The 21723-nt window shown below is 41.9% G+C and overlaps 1 protein-coding gene across 3 annotated transcripts in view; it reads right to left on the reverse strand.

Moving 5' to 3' along the window:
* HERC5 (HECT and RLD domain containing E3 ubiquitin protein ligase 5) overlaps nucleotides 1–18077 on the reverse strand; it is a 43947-nt gene extending 25870 nt beyond the window's left edge. For 2 of the 3 annotated variants that reach the window (XM_055313004.1, XM_055313003.1), the window contains exons 1-10: nucleotides 17565–18077; nucleotides 14493–14613; nucleotides 14144–14220; nucleotides 10912–11133; nucleotides 9627–9718; nucleotides 9030–9160; nucleotides 6211–6356; nucleotides 5023–5099; nucleotides 3840–3943; nucleotides 1977–2036 (exon numbers count right to left, since the gene is read on the reverse strand). In XM_055313004.1, the coding sequence (XP_055168979.1) occupies nucleotides 1977–2036; nucleotides 3840–3943; nucleotides 5023–5099; nucleotides 6211–6356; nucleotides 9030–9160; nucleotides 9627–9718; nucleotides 10912–11133; nucleotides 14144–14220; nucleotides 14493–14613; nucleotides 17565–17829 (1295 nt within the window). In that variant the 5' untranslated portion in view covers nucleotides 17830–18077. Of the gene's footprint in view, nucleotides 1–1976; nucleotides 2037–3839; nucleotides 3944–5022; nucleotides 5100–6210; nucleotides 6357–9029; nucleotides 9161–9626; nucleotides 9719–10911; nucleotides 11134–14143; nucleotides 14221–14492; nucleotides 14614–16977; nucleotides 17081–17564 lie in introns of those variants that run through there. The other variant, XM_055313006.1, reaches the window with a different exon arrangement.
* Nucleotides 18078–21723: the final 3646 nt, after the last annotated feature.

The following is a 21723-nucleotide window of genomic DNA, read 5'->3' on the forward strand; positions in this document are numbered from 1 at the left end:
GATATTATATTAAATATTTATTTTTTAAAAAGCCACAAAAAAAATTAGAGGTTTTTCACATTTCTGAAAAAAATGACCATTTCCCCCAGTTACATGAACTGAAAGGATCAAAACAAGGGGCTTCAGGGACACCTGGGTAGCGCAGTTGGTTAAGCATCTGAATCTTGGTTTCAACTCAGATCATGATCTCAGTGTCCTGGGATTGAGCCCCACATTAGGCTTCATGCTAGGCATGGAACCTGCTTAAGATATCTCTCCCACACCCTCTGCCCCTCCCATTCGTGCTCTCTCCTTCAATTAAGTAAATAAGTAAATCTTTAAAAAGGGGGGCACATCGGGCACCCTGCATGGAGCCTGCTTCTCCCTCTGCCTGTGTCTCTGCCTCTCTCTCTCTATCTCATGAATAAATAAATAAAATCTTTAAAATAAAATAAAATAGAAAGCCTTCAGAGCAGTAAATTCTTAGTGTTGCAACAGAAAATTACTAATGAAATGTTTAAATATCTTAACTTGTGAATTATATTTATTCTTAACATATTTATGTTCACTATCTTAGAAATACATTCTTTGCAAAATAATACAAATATTTAGTGTTTCAAAATAGAAAACATTTTTTAGATAAATATTATATAAATATTTAGGAAAAGAGATGCGAAGCTGTTCTTTCATAATATTTAAAAATTCAAAGAAACTTTAACATCTTGCATTAGGAAATGTGTTAAATTAAGGTATGTCCTTCCCATGGAATAATCATGTAGCCATTATAATGATGTTAAAGAAAAATATTGAATAATATGAAATGAATAAAATAGAAAATGGACATATATATTAAGGATAAAGTAATACATATAATCTCATTTCTAGTAAAAAAATAAATTTGCAAAGAAAAAAGATATATACACAAATGCTATTCCTCTTAAATGGTACAATATGGGTGATTTTCAGTGTTTTCATCATAGGTCTTTATTTTTGACATTTTCTACAGTGCACATATATTTGCTTTTGTTAAAAAAAGCTAAGTTTTAGGGGTGCCTAGGTGGCTCAGTCAGTTAGGTATCCAACTCTTGATTTCTACTCAGGCCATAATATCAGTGTCATGATCTCAAGCCTCATGTTGGACACTTAGTGGGAAGTCTGCTTGAAATTCTCTCTCTCCCTCTGCCTCCCCACTCCACATGCACGTGCATGCACTCATATAAAAAGAAATATTTTTTAAAAAGTTAGTTTTTAAAGAAACAAACACAGAACTAGTTATTTTACCCTTAAGCCACTTTCTTTTTTTTTTTAAGATGAGATGGCATTGTTTCTTTTTTTTTTTTAAGATTTTTAAAATTTATTTATTCATAGAGACAGAGAGAGAGAGAGAGAGAGAGAGAGAGAGAGAGAGGCAGAGACACAGGCAGAGGGAGAAGCAGGCATCATACAGAGAGCCTGATGTGGGACTCGATCCAGGGTCTCCAGGATCACGCCCTGGGCTGCAGGCGGCGCTAAACCGCTGTACCACCGGTAAGCCACTTTCTTTATACTCTTTCATTTTTTAAATTAAAATACATGGGACCCCTGGGTGGCTCAGCGGTTTAGCCACTGCCTTCAGCCCAGGGCCTGATCCAGGAGACCCGGGATCGAACCCACAACAGGCTTCCTGCATGGAGCCTGCTTCTCCCTCTGCCTGTGTCTCTACCTCTCTCTCATGAATAAATAAATAAAATCTTTTAAAAAATAAATAAATACAATTGATACATAATATTGTATTAGTCTCAGGTGTGTACATAACAAATTAACACATATATATATTGCAAAATAATTACATCAATCTAATTAACATCCATATAGTCACAAACTTATTTTCTTATAATGAGTACTTATAAGATCTACTCCCTTAGCAACTTTCAAATATATAATCCAGTATTAACTATAGTCACCATGCTATACACACTAACAGAATCTTGAACTTTATAAATACATATATGTGTTACCTTTCCTTTAAGAAACTTCCAATCAGACAAGCAGGAGATGAAAATATTTCTCTGATTTCCCTGTATTACAAATAAGATGGTGGTTAAAACAAATCATAGTGTATGCCTCATTATAGCATGACATAGTGTATGCCTCATTATAGCATGACATCTCATAACTGTCCTTCAAACTTCTCAGTCTCTGATTTGTTTGCATATTGCCTTGGACAGCTACATATCTATTCCATTTTCTCAATCTCAAAGTTTCAGTGGCAAATGTGAGTAATAAAAAGTATGTACTCAGAGAAGCCCCAGGGAAAAAAGAAAAGGAATGACCCAGGGTATTTCCTTGAATAAATAAGACATTCCCATCCCACCCAGCTTTCCAAGCCCTATTTATTTCTGTTCCACTTAAGAAAAAAAATTACCAGAAATTAAATGGGAGGATGGGTGTGAGGAGGGTATGCTCAGTTCCACTTGGAAGTAATAGCACAAGTAGGTTTTTTAAATGATCAAAGTACAGTTGATATAGAATGTCATATCAGTTTCAGGTATAGCACCCAGTGATTTGACATTTCCACATATTTTTTTTAAAGATTTTGTTTATTTATTCATAGAGACAGACAGAGAGAGAGAGAGAGAGAGAGAGAGACACAGGCAAAGGGAGAAGCAGGCTCCATGCAGGAAGCCCGACGCGGGACTCGATCCCAGGTCTCCAGGATCACACCCCAGGCTGCAGGCAGCGCTAAACCGCTGTGCCATGGGGGCTGCCCGACAATTCCACATATTATGCAACACTCAGCGTGGTGATTATAGTCACCAGCACAGTTCTTGATCACCTATGCAGATTATGATGTAGCTATTTTATACAACCAATTTTCAGAATTAGGAAATCATACCTAAAAATATCTCTAAAAAGAAATATTTATAAAAGTAAATATAATCTTTATAGATGGTATGAGTTGTATCATTTTGAGCAAGACTGGCCACTCTGTTCAGCTGTGAATAGGAAGTCTACAAAACAAGTGGTTTGGTCAAAGGTCAAAGAGGGATGGGAAATTATATAGGTTGTATCTCCTACTCAGAACAGTCACAGAGTGTTTGGGTGGCTCAGTAGTTGAGCGTCTGCCTTCGGCTCAGGTAGTGATCCTGGGGTCCTGGGATAAGTCCTCACATCAGGCTCCTGCAGGGAGCCTGCTTCTCCCTCTGCCTAAGTCTCTCTGCTTCTCTGTGTCTCTCATGAATAAATAAAATCTTAAAAAAAAAAAAAAAAGAACAATTACAATATATGCAAACATATCAAGGATTCAGAGAAGTTCTCCAATAAAGAAAGCTGCCCTCATGGAGTTTATATGTTAGTTGTGATGTTTAAATTTTAATGTGTCAATTGGCTAGGCCATGGTACCTAAATATCTGGTCAAACACCAAGCCAGATGTTGCCATGAAGATATTTTTTAGAGGAGATTATCATTCATGTCAACAGACTCTGAGTAATGTGGATCATCCCCCTTAATGAGGGTGTGCCTCATTCAATCATCAAAGGCCTTAACTTAAGAGAAAAAGGCTCCCAGGCATCGAGAATTCTGCCTTCAGACTGCCTGAGGACTCACGCTGCAGTATTAACCTTCTCTGGGTCTCCAGCATGCCGGCCTACATTACATATTTTGCACTTATGAGTTTCTACAACTGTGTGCGCCAATTCCTCAAAAAGAAACCTCTGTCTCTACACACACACATGCACCTTCTCCGTTGTTTCCCTGAAGATCTCTGGCTGATGGGCCATGGGGGACCACAAAACCTCATGTCTCTGTACTGTGCAGAACCAGCCAGGGCAAAATGCTACTTTACAGAACTGTATGAGCAGAGAGACACATGGGTGTGTACCTTTTTGTATTTTGCCACTGCTTAGTCCCCACATCAGCGATCCACCTCTTTACGGTCCCCTCATTCAGTGTAGGAATTCTCCTCCTCAGATTAACATAGGGATTCTGTGCATAAACAAGCAAGTAAAACACAGGAATTGAGACCCAACAGAAATAATTATCCAACTTTGAGGCACATTCTAAGGATACAGGGTATACTAATTTTTAAATATGGATAATATAGCTATGGGAAATAAAAGATTTTACCAAGAAATAATCAATCATTGGCGTGGTTATCAACTTCTTGCCCAAGGGGCTTAAAAATCAAAACCAAGGTAAATTTCTCTGAATGCTCCAACACTCAGCACTTTAAATAGGTATTAGGAGAGTCAAACAAGTATCACACAGCCTCAAGGGGAAGATCCTACAAGGGCTGTAAGAGTGAGAGGAACTCAGTGTGCCTCAGCAGAGTAGGATGCGAAGGTTATGAACTTATTATTCACAGGCCTATGAACCTGTCTTTCTTAGTTCTGGCCAGCAAAATCATTTTAGAATGTCAACCTGATGGCCTGCTAGGATCCTGACTGAATGCCACTGGCAAGGCAAAGGAAAGATCTAAGGATATCTGATTTGACATTTACCAGAGACAAATCTGCTGATTTCTGTGAGTCAATACTTATTCAGTTTAGACAATCAATAATGTTTAGCTATTCCCTGAAGGTCACCTTAGGAACTAGGTGATTTTGAAATTCACCACACTTGGGATCCTGAAACCCTTCATTTTGTCTAAAATACCAACTTATAGGGACACGTGGGTGGCTCAGTGGTTGAGCATCTGCCTTCAGCTCAGGTGGTGATCCCGGGGTCCTAGGATAGAGTCCCTCATCAGGTTCCCTGCAGGGAGCCTGCTTCTTCCTCTCCCTATGTCTCTGCCTCTCTGTGCATCTCTCATGAATAAATAAATAAAATCTTTAAAATAAAATAAAAGGGGATCCCTGGGTGGCTCAGCGGTTTAGTGCCTGCCTTTGGCCCAGGGCACGATCCTGGAGTCCTGGGATCGAGTCCCACGTTGGGGTCCCGGCACAGAACCTGCTTCTTCCTCCTCCTGTGTCTCTGCCTCTCTCTCTATCATAAATAAATAAATCTTTAAAAAATAAAATAAAAATAAAATAAAAGTAACCAAACATCTTGAGATCTATTTTTACCTTTTTGCCCATCCAGAGCAAAATGCTTTGATTCCCTCCAGCAATCATTATTAACTCCTTCTCTGAAGTACGGCTTTCTGAAAGGAAGACAGAGAAAGTAAGAATGCAGAAGAGACACTGGCACAAACATGCACACTCAGTTTAAATCTTCACATTCTTCTTAAACTTAGTCCTTTCATCTTTCTGATACACAGATGTAAGACATTTCACACCCATAAAGAAGAAATAGACATTTCCTTCAGGGTAATGTCTAGTTGGCAAACAGAGGTGACCTGCAATGTGACATCAGTTTGACATATATAGTTAATGCAAATGTTTATATAAAATAGTCAAACTAGTATTTGATTATTTAACTGATCCCTGCTTTAATTCAGGTCTCAGTACTAAAAGCTGTCTTCTAGAACTCAGGATTTAACCAATAACTATTGACTGTAAAGAATGTAAATAGCACTTCAAAAGACTAAGTGGTTCTAAGAAACCAAATATATGAACTGCTCAAAGAAATAATCCTACTGTTCATTTTCCTAGAACTTAAAAGAATTCTGGTACCATAGATCACCACTAAGGTTTCAGAAGCAAGTAACTGAAGTGCTCTGAAACAGTTCTATACCAGTGTTTCAGAGTGCTGTGACTCAGGCCACAGTTCAAATCCAGCCAAACCACTGACTGGCTGTTAAGAAGTGGCTAACCCTTCACCCTCCAAGTCTCTGAAAGCACAGATCTCGCAGAACTGTTGAAGGACCAGTGAGATAACACATGTCAGCACAGTTACAGTGCCTGGCATATGTCAGCTGCTCAACATTCTCAGGGCTTTATGTGATTGTGAGTCAGTTGCCAGGTTAAAAAAAAAAAAAAAAAAAAAAACCAATCACCACGGAATTAATAGGTCTCCTGCAGTATATGCCTCTGGATCCATATAATCTATTTTATGTTCTATCATTTTAGGTCCACATTAATTTTAATCTAAAGGGGTAAGAGAAAACTAATGGTTATTTTAACTTGATTGATTATAGTGAATATTTTAAGTTCTTTACATATAAAAAAAAGAAACAAAAAAAAATTGAAACCAACGTTTAGAGAAATTCCCTTCAGAGCCATATATTTTTTTCCTTGTCATATTACACACTTCAAAAAATCAGTTTCTTGACAATGGTATTTTGCCAAATCCCATGTTCCTACAAAATTTACCAAATTTGAGTTCTTCATTTGATGGCAATTTCATGGGAAGTGGTATCAGCTGATTATGTGTTCCACCGTTTCCCAGTTGTCCTTCTTTTCCAGAACCAAAAGAAAAGACCTTCCCCAAATCAGAAACATAGGCAAGTGTGTGCCACCTATTAAAAGAAAGCACCTATGGTCAATTCTCAATTATCTACAACTTAGAGAGTATGCAGCAACACATAAACTGCTGAAATTAGGTTTACCCAGTGAGTGCAATGAGTTAACCAACTCCCAATGGATGAAATTAGCCATCCGGAAATTAAGATAGCATTAATATTTGGGTAAGATGATTTTGGAATCCATACATCCACTCAAGGCCACGATACTTTCCCTTGGTGAACAGTGTTCCCTCGTTTAGGAACAAGCAGTTCCCCTTGCTTGCAACTCCTTTTTCAAGCCTCAGCTTGAGAATCCCCCTTCTCCCCATCCTAGAATATGGAATGAGGTGATTCCTCTATTTCCCAAAGACCTTTACCACAATGATTCCCTGATTTACTCCACAGTCTCTCCCACTCTAGATTGTGTTAAGTAAAGAATCTGGCCTTTGTCCTCATTTCCTCGAAGATAACCTCTAAGCCCTTAGAATTTCCCAGGTGACAGGACTGCTTGTTATTCATGGCAAGATCCTGATGTCACACCTAAAAGTTTATCCAAGTGGCTCAGGAAGAGGGACATGGAAGCCCAACCTACTGGGAAGGAGAGGCTGGAAGCTGAGTTCACCACCATGGACAATGATTCAATCAATCATGATTAAGCAACGAAACCCCAATAACAGCTCTGATCTTGGGTGAACTTCTCTAGATGGCAATACTCTACATATTGTTCTGTATTGGGCTGGGAGGAGGAATACCATTCTGTCCATGATTCCAAAGGGACTGGACAGAAGGAGCTCCTCATTTGGACTCTTTCTAGACTCTGTCCTATACATTGCTTCCTTTGACTGGTTCTAATTTGTATTCACTTCTTACAATAAATGTGAGTATGACTTTAACAGTTTTTAGTGAGTGCTGAAAGATTTTCCAGTGAATTCTCCTATGTTAATAGGGGAACTGCCCTGGTTTGTATTAAGAGACCTCTAACATGAGATTCCTCTTCTAACACATGCTACTTAAAAAAAAATGTATGTTATGAAAAATTCCAAGTGGTGACAGTGTTCCCTTGAATGCAGAGAATCATACCATCCCAATCATCTGGTCAACTTTAATAATATCCATCTATGTAATTTTATCCAGGATCATAAAAGAACAGGTCTATAGACTGAAAGTACATATACGAGTTTTTTACACAAAAAATTTCAGCAAATAAACACAAGAACCCACTATTCAGGTAGAGCCTGAATTTGCTTGTGTTTAAGGAAAAATAATGCCCAAAAGAGTTAAATGTATCTGATTGAAAAGATTTCTTAACCTCAGCACAACCAAAAATCCCACCAGTGAGAAGCAGACTGAATGATGTTCAAGGAATAATTAAGTAAGCCAAGGAGTTTTAGCAAGTTTTTCTACTTTTAGTAAAAAGAAAACAAAAACAAAAAAAGAAACTATGAAAATCAAACTTTTTTTTTAAAGATTTTATTTATGTATTCATGAGAGACACAGAGAGAGGGAGAGATGCAGAGATACAGGCAGGGGGAGAAGCAGGCTCCATGCAGGGAGCCTGATGTGGGACTTGATCCTGGGTCCCCAAGATCACACACTGGACTGAAGACGGCGCTAAACCGCTAAGCCACCGGGGGCTGCCCTGAAAATCAAACTTATCAAAATATTCTACTTAAACCACCACTGACTTTATCTTACCTTCTAACTGTGATTACTCCCTCTAAGGGGTTGTGAGAAAGTGATTACATCAATGAATAATCCTTTGTGATTCACATCTGTTTATTTTTCCCCAAATAAATGACATATTTTTCTGTGTCTCTCATGAACAAATAATAAAAATCTTTAATAAAAAAAGATGTCTTTTTTTAAAGATTTTATTTATTTATTCATAGAGACACAGAGAGAGAGACAGAGAGAGAGAGAGAGAGAGAGAGAGAGAGAGAGGCAGAGACACAGGCAGAGGGAGAAACAAGCTCCACGCAGGGAGCCCAACGTGGGACTCGATCCCAGGTCTCCAGGATCACACCCTGGACTGCAGGTGGCGCTAAACCGCTGTGCCACTGGGGCTGCCCAATAAATTTATGTTTGGACAGTTACAAAGATATTTCACTAAAGGGGCAAAAGAAAGTGCATAAATTTTTTTTATATTTTATTTTTTTTAATTTTCTTATTAAAAAAATATAATCAATGTAGGGCATGCCTGGCTGCTTCAGTCCGAGGAGCACTCAACTCTTGATCTGGGGAGTTGTAGCCCTATGTTGGGTACAGAGATTATTTAAATACATATTTTCTAAAAAACCAATGAAAACAAATATATATTCTAAAATAAAGATTATTACCTAACAATGTAAATTAAGCATCTTGACCCCTTTTTCATAAAAGTATGAAAATGCATACTTTTAAATCAATCAAAAAACTGATGGGGGCAGCCCCAGTTGCTCAGTGGTTTAGCGCCGCCTTCCCTCGGAGGCCTGATCCTGAAGTTCCAGGATGGAGTCCCATGTTGGGCTCCCTGAATGGAGCCTGCTTCATCCTCTGCCTGTGTCTCTGCCTCTGTCTCTCAAGAATAAATAAAAATCTTAAAAAAAAAAAACAAAAAAAAAAACCAAAACTGATGGAAGTTTTATTAAATTATCTATCTAAATTTATTGTATTCACTTCATCAATTTTCACGGACACTTTACAACTTACCTTCCACATGCTACCTGGGTCACTCTATTCCCAGCAAGCTCAGTCACCAAACGGGGTCTTAACTCATTCTGTGTTGAATTGTGACCGAGCTGCCCATATTTTCCAGCACCAAAAGTAAATACCAGCCCATCCTGAAGAAAGAAAACTTATCAGATTCTAAAGAAATACAACAGTAAGTAATATTACTGAAAAATTAATAAAAAGACTGAATAATTAACAAAATTAATATCAGGGGAGCCTAGGTGGCTCAGTCAGTTAAGCATCTGCCTCTTGATTTCAGTTCAGGTTATGATCTCAGGTGCATGAGATCAAGCCCCACATTGGGCTCTGTGGTCAACAGGAAGTCAGTTTTTCTACCCCTCTCTTGGCCCCTCCCCCCCACTCATGTGCACACACTCTCTAAAATAAACAAATCTTAAAAAAAAAAAAAAAAAAACGTCAAAGCAAACTCCTCAAATTATCAGGAGGACAATCCTGCATGTAGGAAGTGACCCCTTTTCCCAGGGAATCACTAAGTGTGCACACCTAGGTGTTCCTGTGCTTTCCCCACTAAAAGTTCTTCCAGAATTATCATTGGAGAGAACAGGCAACACGCACCTTTGTGAGCAGGGCAGTGTGAGAGCCACCACAAGCGAGGAATTCCACTTTCTGATTGTCCAGTGCTTCAATAAGAGAAGGAAAATCTTCACCTACACAAGGAAAAGAAGTAATCAAAAAAAAAAAAAAAAAAAAAAAAAAAAAACAAACCATCAACTTACACATTGGAGTTCTATGCTACTAGTAAAATACCTGGACTCCCAGCTGGCAACCACAGTTCCCAACACCCGACAGGAAAGGCCGCTGGATTGGTATATTTATTTTGGCCTAAAACTGGGGGTGAGGCAGTGATCAAAGGGCCACACACAGGAGAACTCATATGCCAAAGTGTCAAGCCAGTTCCTAGAACCCACTCTTCTTTTAGCCTAACTTCATTAACTTTAATTGCAGCATTATCTGGTATTTCCAATTCCCATCTAAAATCACCCTTTTAATAAACATATCCTTTTTTTCTTTTATATTCTCTATTTCCGGGTCACCTGGGTAGCTCAGTGATTGAATATCTGCCTTCAGCTCCGGGTTGTGATCCCAGGGTCCGAGGATCAAGTCCTACATCAGGCTCCCCTCGTAGCCTGCTTCTCTCTCTGCCCAAGTCTCTGCCTCTGTGTCTTTCATGAATACGTAAATAAAATCTTAAAAAAGAAATCTCTACTACCATGTCCCTACCCCACACTACCTCTTTTTTCTTTAAACGATTGCTTTGTCCTAGCACTTAGGGATTCAGCAAATACAGTCTGCTTTGTGGAAGTAGTTCGATATGGGAATTACAGATTTTTTTCCCTATCTGTGTATACAGATATAATTAATACCTTATAGACTAAGTTTAGAAAATGTGAGTTTCTAAAGAAATCATTAGTCTCCTTCTGTCCTAACATGGATATACTTCTGTTAACAGACATTTAAGTGCAAAGGCACTTTAGAGGTCATTTCAACCAAAAGCATCACTTTACAGAAAAAGAAAATAATGCCTAGAGAAAAATTAAGTGACTCAGCAAGGCCTTCTCATTAGTTAACTTGCAAAGTAGGAAGCAGAGCCTAGATATTCCCAACAGTCCAATGTCCTTTCCCTGAGCCCACACAACCCTGACATATGTTTAAACACAACCACCTCCACACAATGCATGTCTTCTAGATTGATTCTGCCCTGAAGACAGAGATAACCAGGAAAAACAGCATAAATGACAGTGAAGATCTGAACCATTTTTGACAGGGAGGCCTGTGTTAAAATCATCTCTTATCTAACAAATGTATTTGACAATGAGAGCTTGAAAATATGTTTCCATACCGTTAGTGTGGCCCAGGCCTAGTTGTCCCAAATCATTTCTTCCCCATGAGTAAACGTTTCCAGACATGGATAAGGCCATGCTGTGGGCTTTTCCCGCAGAAATCTGAACCAATGGGACTCCTGAGAGGTGCTCCACAAGCTGTGGCGTGGGGACTGAGGTGAATAGTCTTCCAACTCCAAGCTGGCCATGTAAATTCTGTCCCCACGCAAAAAGCTCACCACCTTGACATAAACAAAAAGCTGCCTTATTAAGTTTCAAGTGCAGGAAACATTAACTTAGGACATTATGTATGTTATCCATACTATACAGTCTCTTACATTCAACTTCTCAGATACCGTATGTCTGAGACAGTGAAACTAGAACATCTTCTCTTTAGCAATAACAGTTATACTTCTTTACTTCCTGCCTCAAAGGGTAGTGTCCTTGCTTCCCCAAATCTCATCTTCCTAGATTGTGACTTACCAGTAATAAACTCTGAACATCCCCACTTGTCCCATATCACTAGATTGTGGGCTTCTTAAACGGTCATGTCCACCGCCCACTCCCACCCCGAAATATACCTGTTGAAATCCTAACCCTAAACGTGAAGGTATTAGGAGGTGGACCTTTGGGAGATGATGAGGATTACCTAAGATCATCAGTATGGAGCCCTCAAAAATGGGATTAGTGCCCTTATACGAGACATTCCAGAGAGCTCTCTTGCCCTCTCCACCACTTACATGGTGGACCTTCAAAAGACATTAAATCTGCTGACACCCTAAATTGGACTTCCAGCCTCCAGAACTGACAGAAGTAAATTCCTGCTGTTTCAGTCAGCCAATCTATGGTATTTTTGTTACAGCAGCCTGAACGGACAAAGACAGGTAGAATGGAGCTACCTGAACATATTATAATCAAAACCAAGAAATATTTATTTAAAAAACAAATCATGATGGGCCCAAGAAAACCAGAAACTTTCTACATCTGGGAAAATAAAGCCTAAACTTAATCTTTGCCTTCTGCCCACCCACTCTGTTCATTAGCCTGAAGATTCTAAGTAATTTATACATTTGACATCATAGCACAGTATCTTGACTCTACATCTTCTTCCTTAATTGAATACATGGAACCTATTTTTCAAGACAACTTAAGTGTTATCTGATGGAGATGACAATATCTAACAGGGTCTGAAAAAATATATCAGAGTATTAATGTTTACTGAGTACCTCTTTGCAAAAGACTGTGCAGGATCTGGTGGGAGGCAGCACCTCTCCTTCAAATGTAATTATCAGGTGCCTACCAGCCACCAGGCATATAATGAATGATGAAATGGTTAGTTCTCTTTCTTGCTTCCCTTCCATTCTTCCTAGATTATGATTTACCAGAAATAAACTCTGAATATCTTTTTTGCCCCACGTCATTAGACTCTAACTTCTTGAAGACCTGGTGTATCCATTTATCTTTATAACTTGAATAGGGTAGGGGATCCCTGGGTGGCTCATCGGTTTAGGGCCTGCTTTTGGCCGAGGGCATGATCCTGGAAACCCGGGATCAAGTCCCACGTCGGGCTCCCTGCATGGAGCCTGCTTCTCCCTCTGCCTGTGTCTCTGCCTCTCTCTCTCTGTGTCTCTCTCATGAATAAATAAATAAAATCTTTTAAATAAGTAAATAAATAACTTAAAAAGGGTAGATATTCGAAATATGTGTTGGTGAATGGATAAATTCAAACAACCAGGTCAATTTTTAATTTTTTTTAATTTTATTTTATTTATTTTATTCATGATAGTCACAGAGAGAGAGAGAGAGGCAGAGACATAGGCAGAGGGAGAAGCAGGCTCCATGCACCGGGAGCCTGACGTAGGATTCGATCCCGGGTCTCCAGGATGGCGCCCTGAGCCAAAGGCAGGCGCTAAACCGCTGCGCCACCCAGGGATCCCCAGGTCAATTTTTTAAATGTAAGTTCATACTCTCAACTTCAACTGGGCCTTCAGCAAAGGTCAAATTCTAGATTAGTTACTTCTCTTTCACCCCAGTTTCCCTTCAGTTTGTTTCTATCTGCCTTTTATATTTAAAAAAAAAAACTTTTTGGGGGGCACCTGTGTGGCTCAGTGGTTAAGCGTCTGCCTTTGACTCAGGTCATGATCCGGGGTCCTGGGATTGAGTCCTGCATCAGGCTCCACACAGGGAGCCTGCTTCTCCCTCTGCCTGTGTCTCTGCCTCTCTCTCTCTGTGTCTCATGAATGAATAATCTTAAAAAAAAAAAAAAAAAGAAAAGAAATAGGAAATAATAAGGGCTGGAGAGAATCCCTGAATTTAAATGATAACGGGGAACACACTGAGGCCTGCAAACTGGCCACAAGATTAGACCCAAGGGAGTCTAAGCTCCTGTCATGGGCGCTGAAAGAGCACTAGAAAAAGGGAAGCAGGTTCTAGGAAAGGGGTCCATGCTTGGTCCTCTTTCCAGAATGATTCTAATTATTCAGAATATTTTCACTGTTTCTTATTTGAAAAATAAAAACATGGAACTGTTGAAATAAATCTCTCAAGTCAAGATGGAACCAGTGCCGTATCAGCAAACTGACTTACAAACTCCTTTAACTGCTCCGCTTGAACAGAAACACCATATATGCAGTAAACTAATCCCCAAACACCAAGCCAACTCTGAGCCATATACTTGTTGCCTGCTATTTCTAAATAAAATTAGATATGCAACCCCCAATCAACCAAGCCCTATTTCTGCACTGTGGCTTCCAATGCTTTACAAAACTTGCCCTTGCTCAAAGTCCTTCTAGAAGAGTGCTCCACTGCTTGTGATGCACTGTACTCCTAATCCATCGATTGTCTGTCCTTGAACAAAGGGTATCAAATTCTTTACTAAATTGTTTTAGTTTTGTCATTTGACAGAATGCAATGTAGAAACGATGAATATGGAAACCTAAAGATTTTATACATCCAAAAATTCTCTTATTTTGTAACAAGTGCCTTGGGGTGCCCGGCTGGCTCAGTTGGTAGAGCACGTGACTCTTGATTGACTCTATCTCAGGGTCATGAATTCAAGCCCCATATTGAGCCTAGAGCTACTTAAAAAAAAAAAAAAAAAAAGAATAAAGGAAAAAAAGAACAAGTGCCCTGAACTATAGCAAATTCAAAATCATAACTTTCTCTATTATAAAGTGAAGCACATACATTCTACTAGCTCTATACACATATACATGTTTATTCCTTCTAAAAAACAATATTCCAGAAAAGTACCTTTTGAGAGTGCAAGAGAATGATAATCTCCACATGTGATCTGAATTATACTTTTTTCTTGTAAAATGCATTGAAACCTGATGAAAGAAAATAAAATTTATGTCAATCACTATAATGAAAGTCACAACATCAATGTTAAATTTATTAATTGTATTTAATTGGAATTGATATAGTTCACTGATGAAATTCACTGGTCATTTCAGAATTGTTTACTTTAGAGCCACTATATAAAGCAGAGGACAAAATTCATATAAATTAACATTTTCCTATAAAAATTATGATTGCCTCTTGAGTAAAACTTAAATAATCTTTAAAATAATTTTTAGTAAAAGAAAAAAAAGTTCCCTACCTTGCATGCTCTATGCTATAGTTGTACTCGAATGGTTTTCCATCTGAGGATAGAATCAGCATGTGCTCTGCTCCTTGGTCCACGGAATGTATCTTCATTTTTTTCCCTAATTTAATGCACTCTGCAGAGCAAATCCAACCAGGAATTATCACCACTCTGGTTATTACCCATTATCATTAATCATTTTGTTATAATACACTTAAAACACCCCCCAGAAAATTTCAACGAGACAACCTTGGACTTAAAACGAACCTCTCTTTAAAGAAAAATTCAAGAATGAAAGCAGACAGGGATCCCTGGGTGACGCAGCGGTTTGGCGCCTGCCTTTGGCCCAGGGCGCGATCCTGGAGACCCGGGATCGAATCCCACATCGGGCTCCCGGTGTATGGAGCCTGCTTTCTCCCTCTGCCTGTGTCTCTGCCTCTGTCTCTCTCTGTGTGTGACTATCATAAATAAATAAATTTTAAAAAAATTTTAAAAAAAAGAATGAAAGCAGACAAACTAACAATGCTACTGTTTGACCATGGATTTTTTTCTTTTTCTTTTTTCTTAAGATTGTATTTATTTTTGAGAAGGAGAGAACGAGTGGTAGGGAGGAGGGGAGGGAGGGAAGGAAAGAGGAAAAGGGAGGGAGGAAAAAAGAGAGAAAGAGAGAGAGAAAAGCAGACTGCCTCCAGAGCAGGGAGCCCACCAAGGGGCTGGATCCCAGGATCCAGAGACCATGACCTGAGCTAAAGGCAGATGCATCCAAACATCCCGGCCATGGATTTTTTTCAATTTGGGAAAGCACTGATTCATACTTTGTTTTAAACTGAATATAGGGCAGCCCAGGGGGCTCAGTGGTTTAGCGCTGCCTTCGGCCCAGGGCCTGATCCTGGAGACCCGGGATTGAGTCCCGCGTCGGGCTCCCTGCATGGAGCCTGCTTCTCCCTCTGCCTGTGTCTCTGCCTCTCTCTCTCTCTATGTATCTCATAAATAAATAAATAAATAAATAAAATCTTTAAAAAAATAAAAATAAAAATAAACTGAATATAGGTTTGGGGTGCCTGAGCGGCTCAGTCGGTTAAGCATCTCTCTTGGGTTTCAGGTCAGCTCACGATCTCAGGATTGTAAAATGGAGGAGCTTGGAGCCTGCTTAAGATTTTTTCTCTCCCTCTGCCCCTCCCCCCTCTAAAAATAAAATCAAATAAATTCAATATAGTTTTAAAATAACCAATTAAATATTGTTTTGAATTCCCGTTTGATAAATTGAGACAGAGAAATTGAATTTGAAGCGACAGAAATGAAAAATTCTATAAGAAAATATAACAATATCTGGAGGACATAACTCATTTTAGAAAAAAATATATTGTGTATTTTGAGACCTACTCTTTCCAAATACAAAACAAATAATAATAAAACCTCTTAAAAAATAAAATAAAACCTCTTAATTGCTCCATGTAGAAGCCAAGTTCTATATTTTTGAAAGGAAGAATTGTGTTTGAGGACTATTTTTAAGGAAGAATGGTGTCAAAAGAATTTTCATGGTCATTATTGCATATTTAGCCCTTTCTAAAAATTAAGAGATTTTAAAATTGTCCACAGGTACCGTTTACTCTTATTTCATTTGTTCACAAAAATTAGATAGGAGATCTTGTTTTACTTTTTGGTTCTAACCAAATAGAATTTATTCATGTAAAAATCTCAAAGCACAAACCACTTCACATTAGAAATGCAATGAGAACCAAAAACAGTTTGGTAATAAAGAAGAAATGGTCCAATAGACTAATGTTTTTTAGAGATCAGCATTTCAAATCCCTGGGGGGGGGGGAGTTACTCAGGGGCGGGAGAGAGGGAAAAAAAAAAAAAAAGGTTACTCCAAGAAAGTACTGGGACATCAGACTAGCCATTAGGAGAAACAAGTACATCCAGATTCCTCCACCTCCTTAAAACAAAGTCATTTTCAAATGCATCCAAAATTTTGATTTTAATAATAAAAGCTTAAGAGATGCCTGCGTGGCTCAGTTGGTTAAGCCCCAGACTCTGGATTTCAGCTCAGGTCTTGATCTCAGAGTCGAGAGTTTAAGCCTCCCACTGGGCACCACGCTGGGCATGGAGACTACTTAAAAAAATAAACAAAAGCTTAAAATTACTATAAAGATGAGTACATTCAAAAGAAAAAAAAAAAAAAACACTTGAGCGTGGAGAGCTTTGTAACACCAAATCCGTAAGCCTTCTTCATAGAAAAGCTTGATGGAGGAGGCTACAAATAACATCAACTAAAGTTTAGTCAGGAAAAACACCACTACGTCTACGCCGGACAAAGGGCTATTCTTACTCAATATTCAAATTCAAATAAATAAGAGATTGACTCAATTTTTTAAAAGGCCAGTCTAAGATGCGAACAGGCAGTTCACCAAAAAGGAATGCAAATGACCGACAGAAAAAAAGAAAAGATGCTCGACTTCCCTCGAGCGAAAAAGCAAAAACACGACCAGTGAAATACCATTTCCTTCGCTCAACAGATGGGCAAAATTTTCAAGATTGAGAGTGGGGCCATTCGCTTTCTTCCACCTGCGAAACCGGAGCCACAGTTCCTAGCCTCGCCACCTCGGACAAGTGCCGCTGAACGCATCCTTTAAGTCGCCTGCGTATCCAAGACCCCGCGGTTGAGCACAAGAGAACCATACACCCTCCCGGGCTCACGGAACCGCAGCCGGGCCGCCGTGCCCGAAGAACGAGTAACCGAAGAGCAAGCGCAAGGCCGGCCGGCCACGGCTGCCGCGAGCGGCGCGCTCCGTCCGCACCGGCTACCTGCGGGGCGCCCCCCCCCCCCCGGCCCTCGCCGCCGCCCAGGGCCCGAGGCACCGAGAACTCGGCCGCCACACGCGCGACGCGCAAAAAGCCTCCCGGCCCGCGGCGGGCCCGCGGCCACCGCACGGCGCCGCGGCGTCGAGTCCCGTCTGAGCCGCCCCGTCCTTCTAGAGAAGCACCGCCCGCCCCCCCCCCCCACACCGCCGGGCGTCTCCCCGGGCTCCTCACAGCCGCAGCCCGAGGCGGGGGCGCCGAGCCCGCCCCGCCCGCCCCACTCACTCGGCTTCCTGACGTCGCTCCCCGCCGGCAGCTGGTGGACCTCGACGCCGGCCCCGCCGCGCTCCAGCACCACCAGGCGCCCGCGCGTGCAGCACATCTGACGCGTCTCCTCGGCCCTCGGGGGCAGCGCCCTGCGGAGGCCCGCGGCGCTGGGGAAGAGCCAGAGCTGGGTGCCCGGCGGCTCCGCGGGGCGTCGGGGCGCGGGGAGCGGCCCGGGCGCCGGGCGCGCGCCGCCCCGAGCTCTCCTGGGGGGCCTGCGCTCCATCGCCGCCTTCCCGGGCTCCACCGTCGCGCGTCCGCTCTCCGCACCTCGGAGGAGGCCGAGCTCCCGAGGAAACCCCGAGGAAACCCCGAGGAAACCCCGAGGAAACCGTCCCCGCAGCCGCGGTGCGCAGCCGGAGCTGGCGGACAGCGCGGCGGCGTCGAGGAACCGCAGCCTCCCCGCCCCCGCGCTCGGGCGCCGGGCTCGCAACGTGCTGCTTGGGGGCGGAGCCCGCAGCTCCCTTCGGAAACGAAACCGTTGTTGACTGTCTGGGGGCGCGCTGTGCACTGAAAGGAAAGGGAAACTCGAGCGGCTCGCGCACGGGCCCCGCAGGCGGCCCGAGTAAACAGGGCGCTGGCGGGCGGCGAGGTGGGCGGGCAGGGCTGAGGACGTGCCCCCGGGCGAGCCGCGGCCGCCGGAACCGGACCTAGTGGCCTTCGAAGAAATCGCGCAGCTCCGCCGGGAGCAGCGGCGACCCAGGCGGGCGTCCAGAATCGCCGGGAATTCCCGCGGTAGGGACCGCGACTCGGCCAGGCGTTCGGTTTCGGCTCCGCCACACGAGCGTGAGGAGGAGAGCGAGCGCCGCGCGCTCGGCCCCTCCGCCCCCAGCGCGGCGCCTGGCGCCCGGCGCCCGGCGACGCGCCCCCTGCCCGGTGCGTACGGCTTGCCTGCGCCACAGCCCCTCGCGGCAGTCAGTCCTGTGCAGGCTTGACGCCGGTGGGTTCGTTGTTGTTTTGTCCCCTACACTTAGCATAGGGCTTTGTTTTTTTGAGCTTTGACCTGTTGTGTTTCAGTGGTCGCCGGTCAGTCAGTAGCTGTTGTTGACTGTTACTACCATACGCGGATATGCGACGAGTGGCACTTTGTCCTTTCGCCGGGTCACCGGCATTTCGGATCTTTCCAGGCTGGAGCTACCGTGAATAAAGGTGCTTTGGACTGTGAGCACGTCTTGGGGTGGATCAATGTTTTCCTTTCTTATAAGTAAATACCTATGAGTAAATACCTAAAAATGGGGGACGGCCGGGTGGCTCAGCGGTTGAGCGTCTGCCTTCGGCTCAGGGCGTGGGCGTGACCCCGGGGTCCCGGGATGGAGGCCCCCATCGGCCTCCCCACAGGGAGCCTGCCTCTCCCTCTGCCTGTCTCTCTGCCTCTCTCTCTCCGTATGTCTCATGAATAAATAAATAAAATCTTTAAAATAAATATAGTGGGATTGCTCTGTGGTATGGTAAATACCTACGAATATAAGAAACTATCAAATATTTGTGAGGTGCTGTGTGCCCTTTTGCATTCCCTCCACCGCTTTATGGCCGTGCCAGTCCCTCTTTTTTTTTTTTTTTTTAAAGATTTTATTTATTTATTCATGAGAGACACAGAGAGAGAGAGAGAGAGAGGCAGAGACACAGGCACAGGGAGAAGCAGGAGCCCGATGTCGGACTTGATCCCTGATCCTGGGATCACGCCCAGAGCAGAAGACAGACACTCAACTGCTGAGCCACCCAGGTGTCCCCCTGCCCATCCCTCCATATCCTTGAGGACATTTGAATTGTCGCCTTTTTAATTATAGCAGTTGTGAAGCGGGAGAGCTAGGTTCTTGTCTCATGGAGTGGAAGAAGGAACCCCGCCCCCCCAAACACACACACATACACAAGCGCGCACACGTGCACACACAGACACACACACACACACACACAGGAGAGTAAAGCAATAGAGTTTTATTAAGTGAGGATACAGAAAAAAAAACTCTTAGGACCTAAAGGCCAGGACAGGGTTGCCAACCTGGGCTTCCACTGACACAGTCTTTAATTTAGAACCGACCAGGGAGCTTGTGGCCTTATCACTCTTGTGATATTTTGGCTTGAGTAAGGACTGGTGATAACATCTCTAAGGGCTTCTTTTTTAGGTCTGGTTTTTCTGGTTGATCACAGGTGACTGTCCTACAAAAGATACCACCATCACCACCACCACCACCCCCCCAACACACACACATCTAGGGCAAAGTGGTCAGTTTGTTCCCTTCTCTCTGGTTTCCTTACACCTCAGCATTTTCGGAATTTCTTTTTTTTTTTTTTTTTTTTAAGATTTTATTTATTCATGAGAGACACACACACACAGAGGCAGAGACACAGGCAGAGGGAGAAGCAGGCTCCATGCAGGGAGCCTGTCGCGGAACTCAACCACTGCGCCACCGGGGCTGCCCATTTTAGGGATTTTTTGAGTCTGATCTTGTAGCCCCCTTCCTATCTCTCCCTGTCCCACCTGTCCCTTACTCAGTTGCAGTGGCCTGTCTATGTGTATATCTTACTGTGGTTTTAATTTCCATTTCCCTAATGTTTAATAATGTTGAAGCATCTTTTCATGTGTTTATTAGTGCTAATCTGTCTCTTCTTTGGTGAAATGTCTATTCACATCTTTTGCTGTTTATTAATTTGATTATCTCAAAGTTCTTTCTATATATTACAGTTCCTCATGTTATATATCAAGTTCTTTATTAGATATGTTTTGAAATGTTTTCTATCCGTCTGTGGCTTGCCTTTTAATTTTATTAAGTGTCTTTGAAGAGCTGAAGTTTTTAATTTTTAATGCAATTTATCCATTTTTTTCTTTTATATAGTTAATGCCTTTCCTTTCCTTTCCTTTTCTTCTTTTTTTGTCTTAGGAAATCTTTGCTTAACCCAAGGTTGTAAAGATTTTCTTACATATTATCTTCTAGAAGTTTTATTGTTTTAGGTCTTTGTTACACTTCAAATGAATTTTTCTTTATGGTGTGAGGTAGGATAGGGGTTAATTTTTGACCTTACAGATTTCCAGGTGTTCTAGCTAGACTCCCCCCCCCCCGCCCGCCCATTGAATTACTATATGGTCCTTGTCAAAACTCTGCTAGCTATGTGTAATTGGATTTATTTCTGGACTTTTTACTGTGTCTCTTGGATCTATATGTCTATTTTTTTATATTATATTTATTTATTCATGAGAGACACATACAGAGAGGCAGAGACATAGGCAGAGGGAAAAGCAGGCTCCCTATGGGGAGCCTAATGTGGGATTCCATCCTGGGATCCCAGGATCACAACCTAAGCGAAAGACAGACGCTCAACCACTAAGCCACCCAGGTGTCCCTATGTGTCTATTTTTACTTCAAGACCACACTGCCTTCATTACTGTAGATTATAATTAAGTCTCAAAATCAGTTCATTCAAATGCTCCACTATTGTCTTTCTTCAGTGTTGTTCTGGCTATTCTATTTGTTTGTTTGTTTTGGCTATTTTAGGTCCTCCACATTTCCATATATATTTTAGGATGTTTATATCTACAAAACAGACTGCAGGGATTTTGAGATTGCACTAAATCAAATCATTTGGGAAGAATTGACCTACTGTTTATTTATTCCTTCGTCCATGAGTATCTCTCTCCTCATTTTCTTTTTTAAAGGTTTATTTATTGGGACACCTGGGTGGGTCAGTGGTTGAGCATCTGCCTTTGGCTCAGATCGTGATCCAGGGGTCCTGGGATTGAGTCCTGCATCGGGCTCCCCATAGGGAGCCTGCTTCTCCCTCTGCCAATGTCTCTGTGTCTCTCATGAATAAATAAATAAAATCTTAAAAAAAAAAAAAAGGTTTATTTAAGAGAGAGAGAACATGTGCACCCATTCATGCTGGAGGGAGGGTCAGAGAGAGTCTCAAACAGACTCTCAGATGAAGCCGGAAAGGAGGGGCTGCTCCATCCTATGAGGCAGAGGTCAAGACCAGAGGCTAACCAAGAATTGGAGGCCTAATCGACTCAGCCACGTAGGTGCAACTTCCCCATTAATTTAAAGCTTCCCTAATGTCTTTCAGCAATTTTTTCTAGTTTTCACTGTATAGTTTAACATATCTTGTTAAATTTATTCTTAAATATTTT

The sequence above is a fragment of the Nyctereutes procyonoides genome, unplaced genomic scaffold, assembly GCF_905146905.1.
Source record: "Nyctereutes procyonoides isolate TBG_1078 unplaced genomic scaffold, NYPRO_anot_genome, whole genome shotgun sequence".
NCBI lineage: Eukaryota > Metazoa > Chordata > Mammalia > Carnivora > Canidae > Nyctereutes > Nyctereutes procyonoides.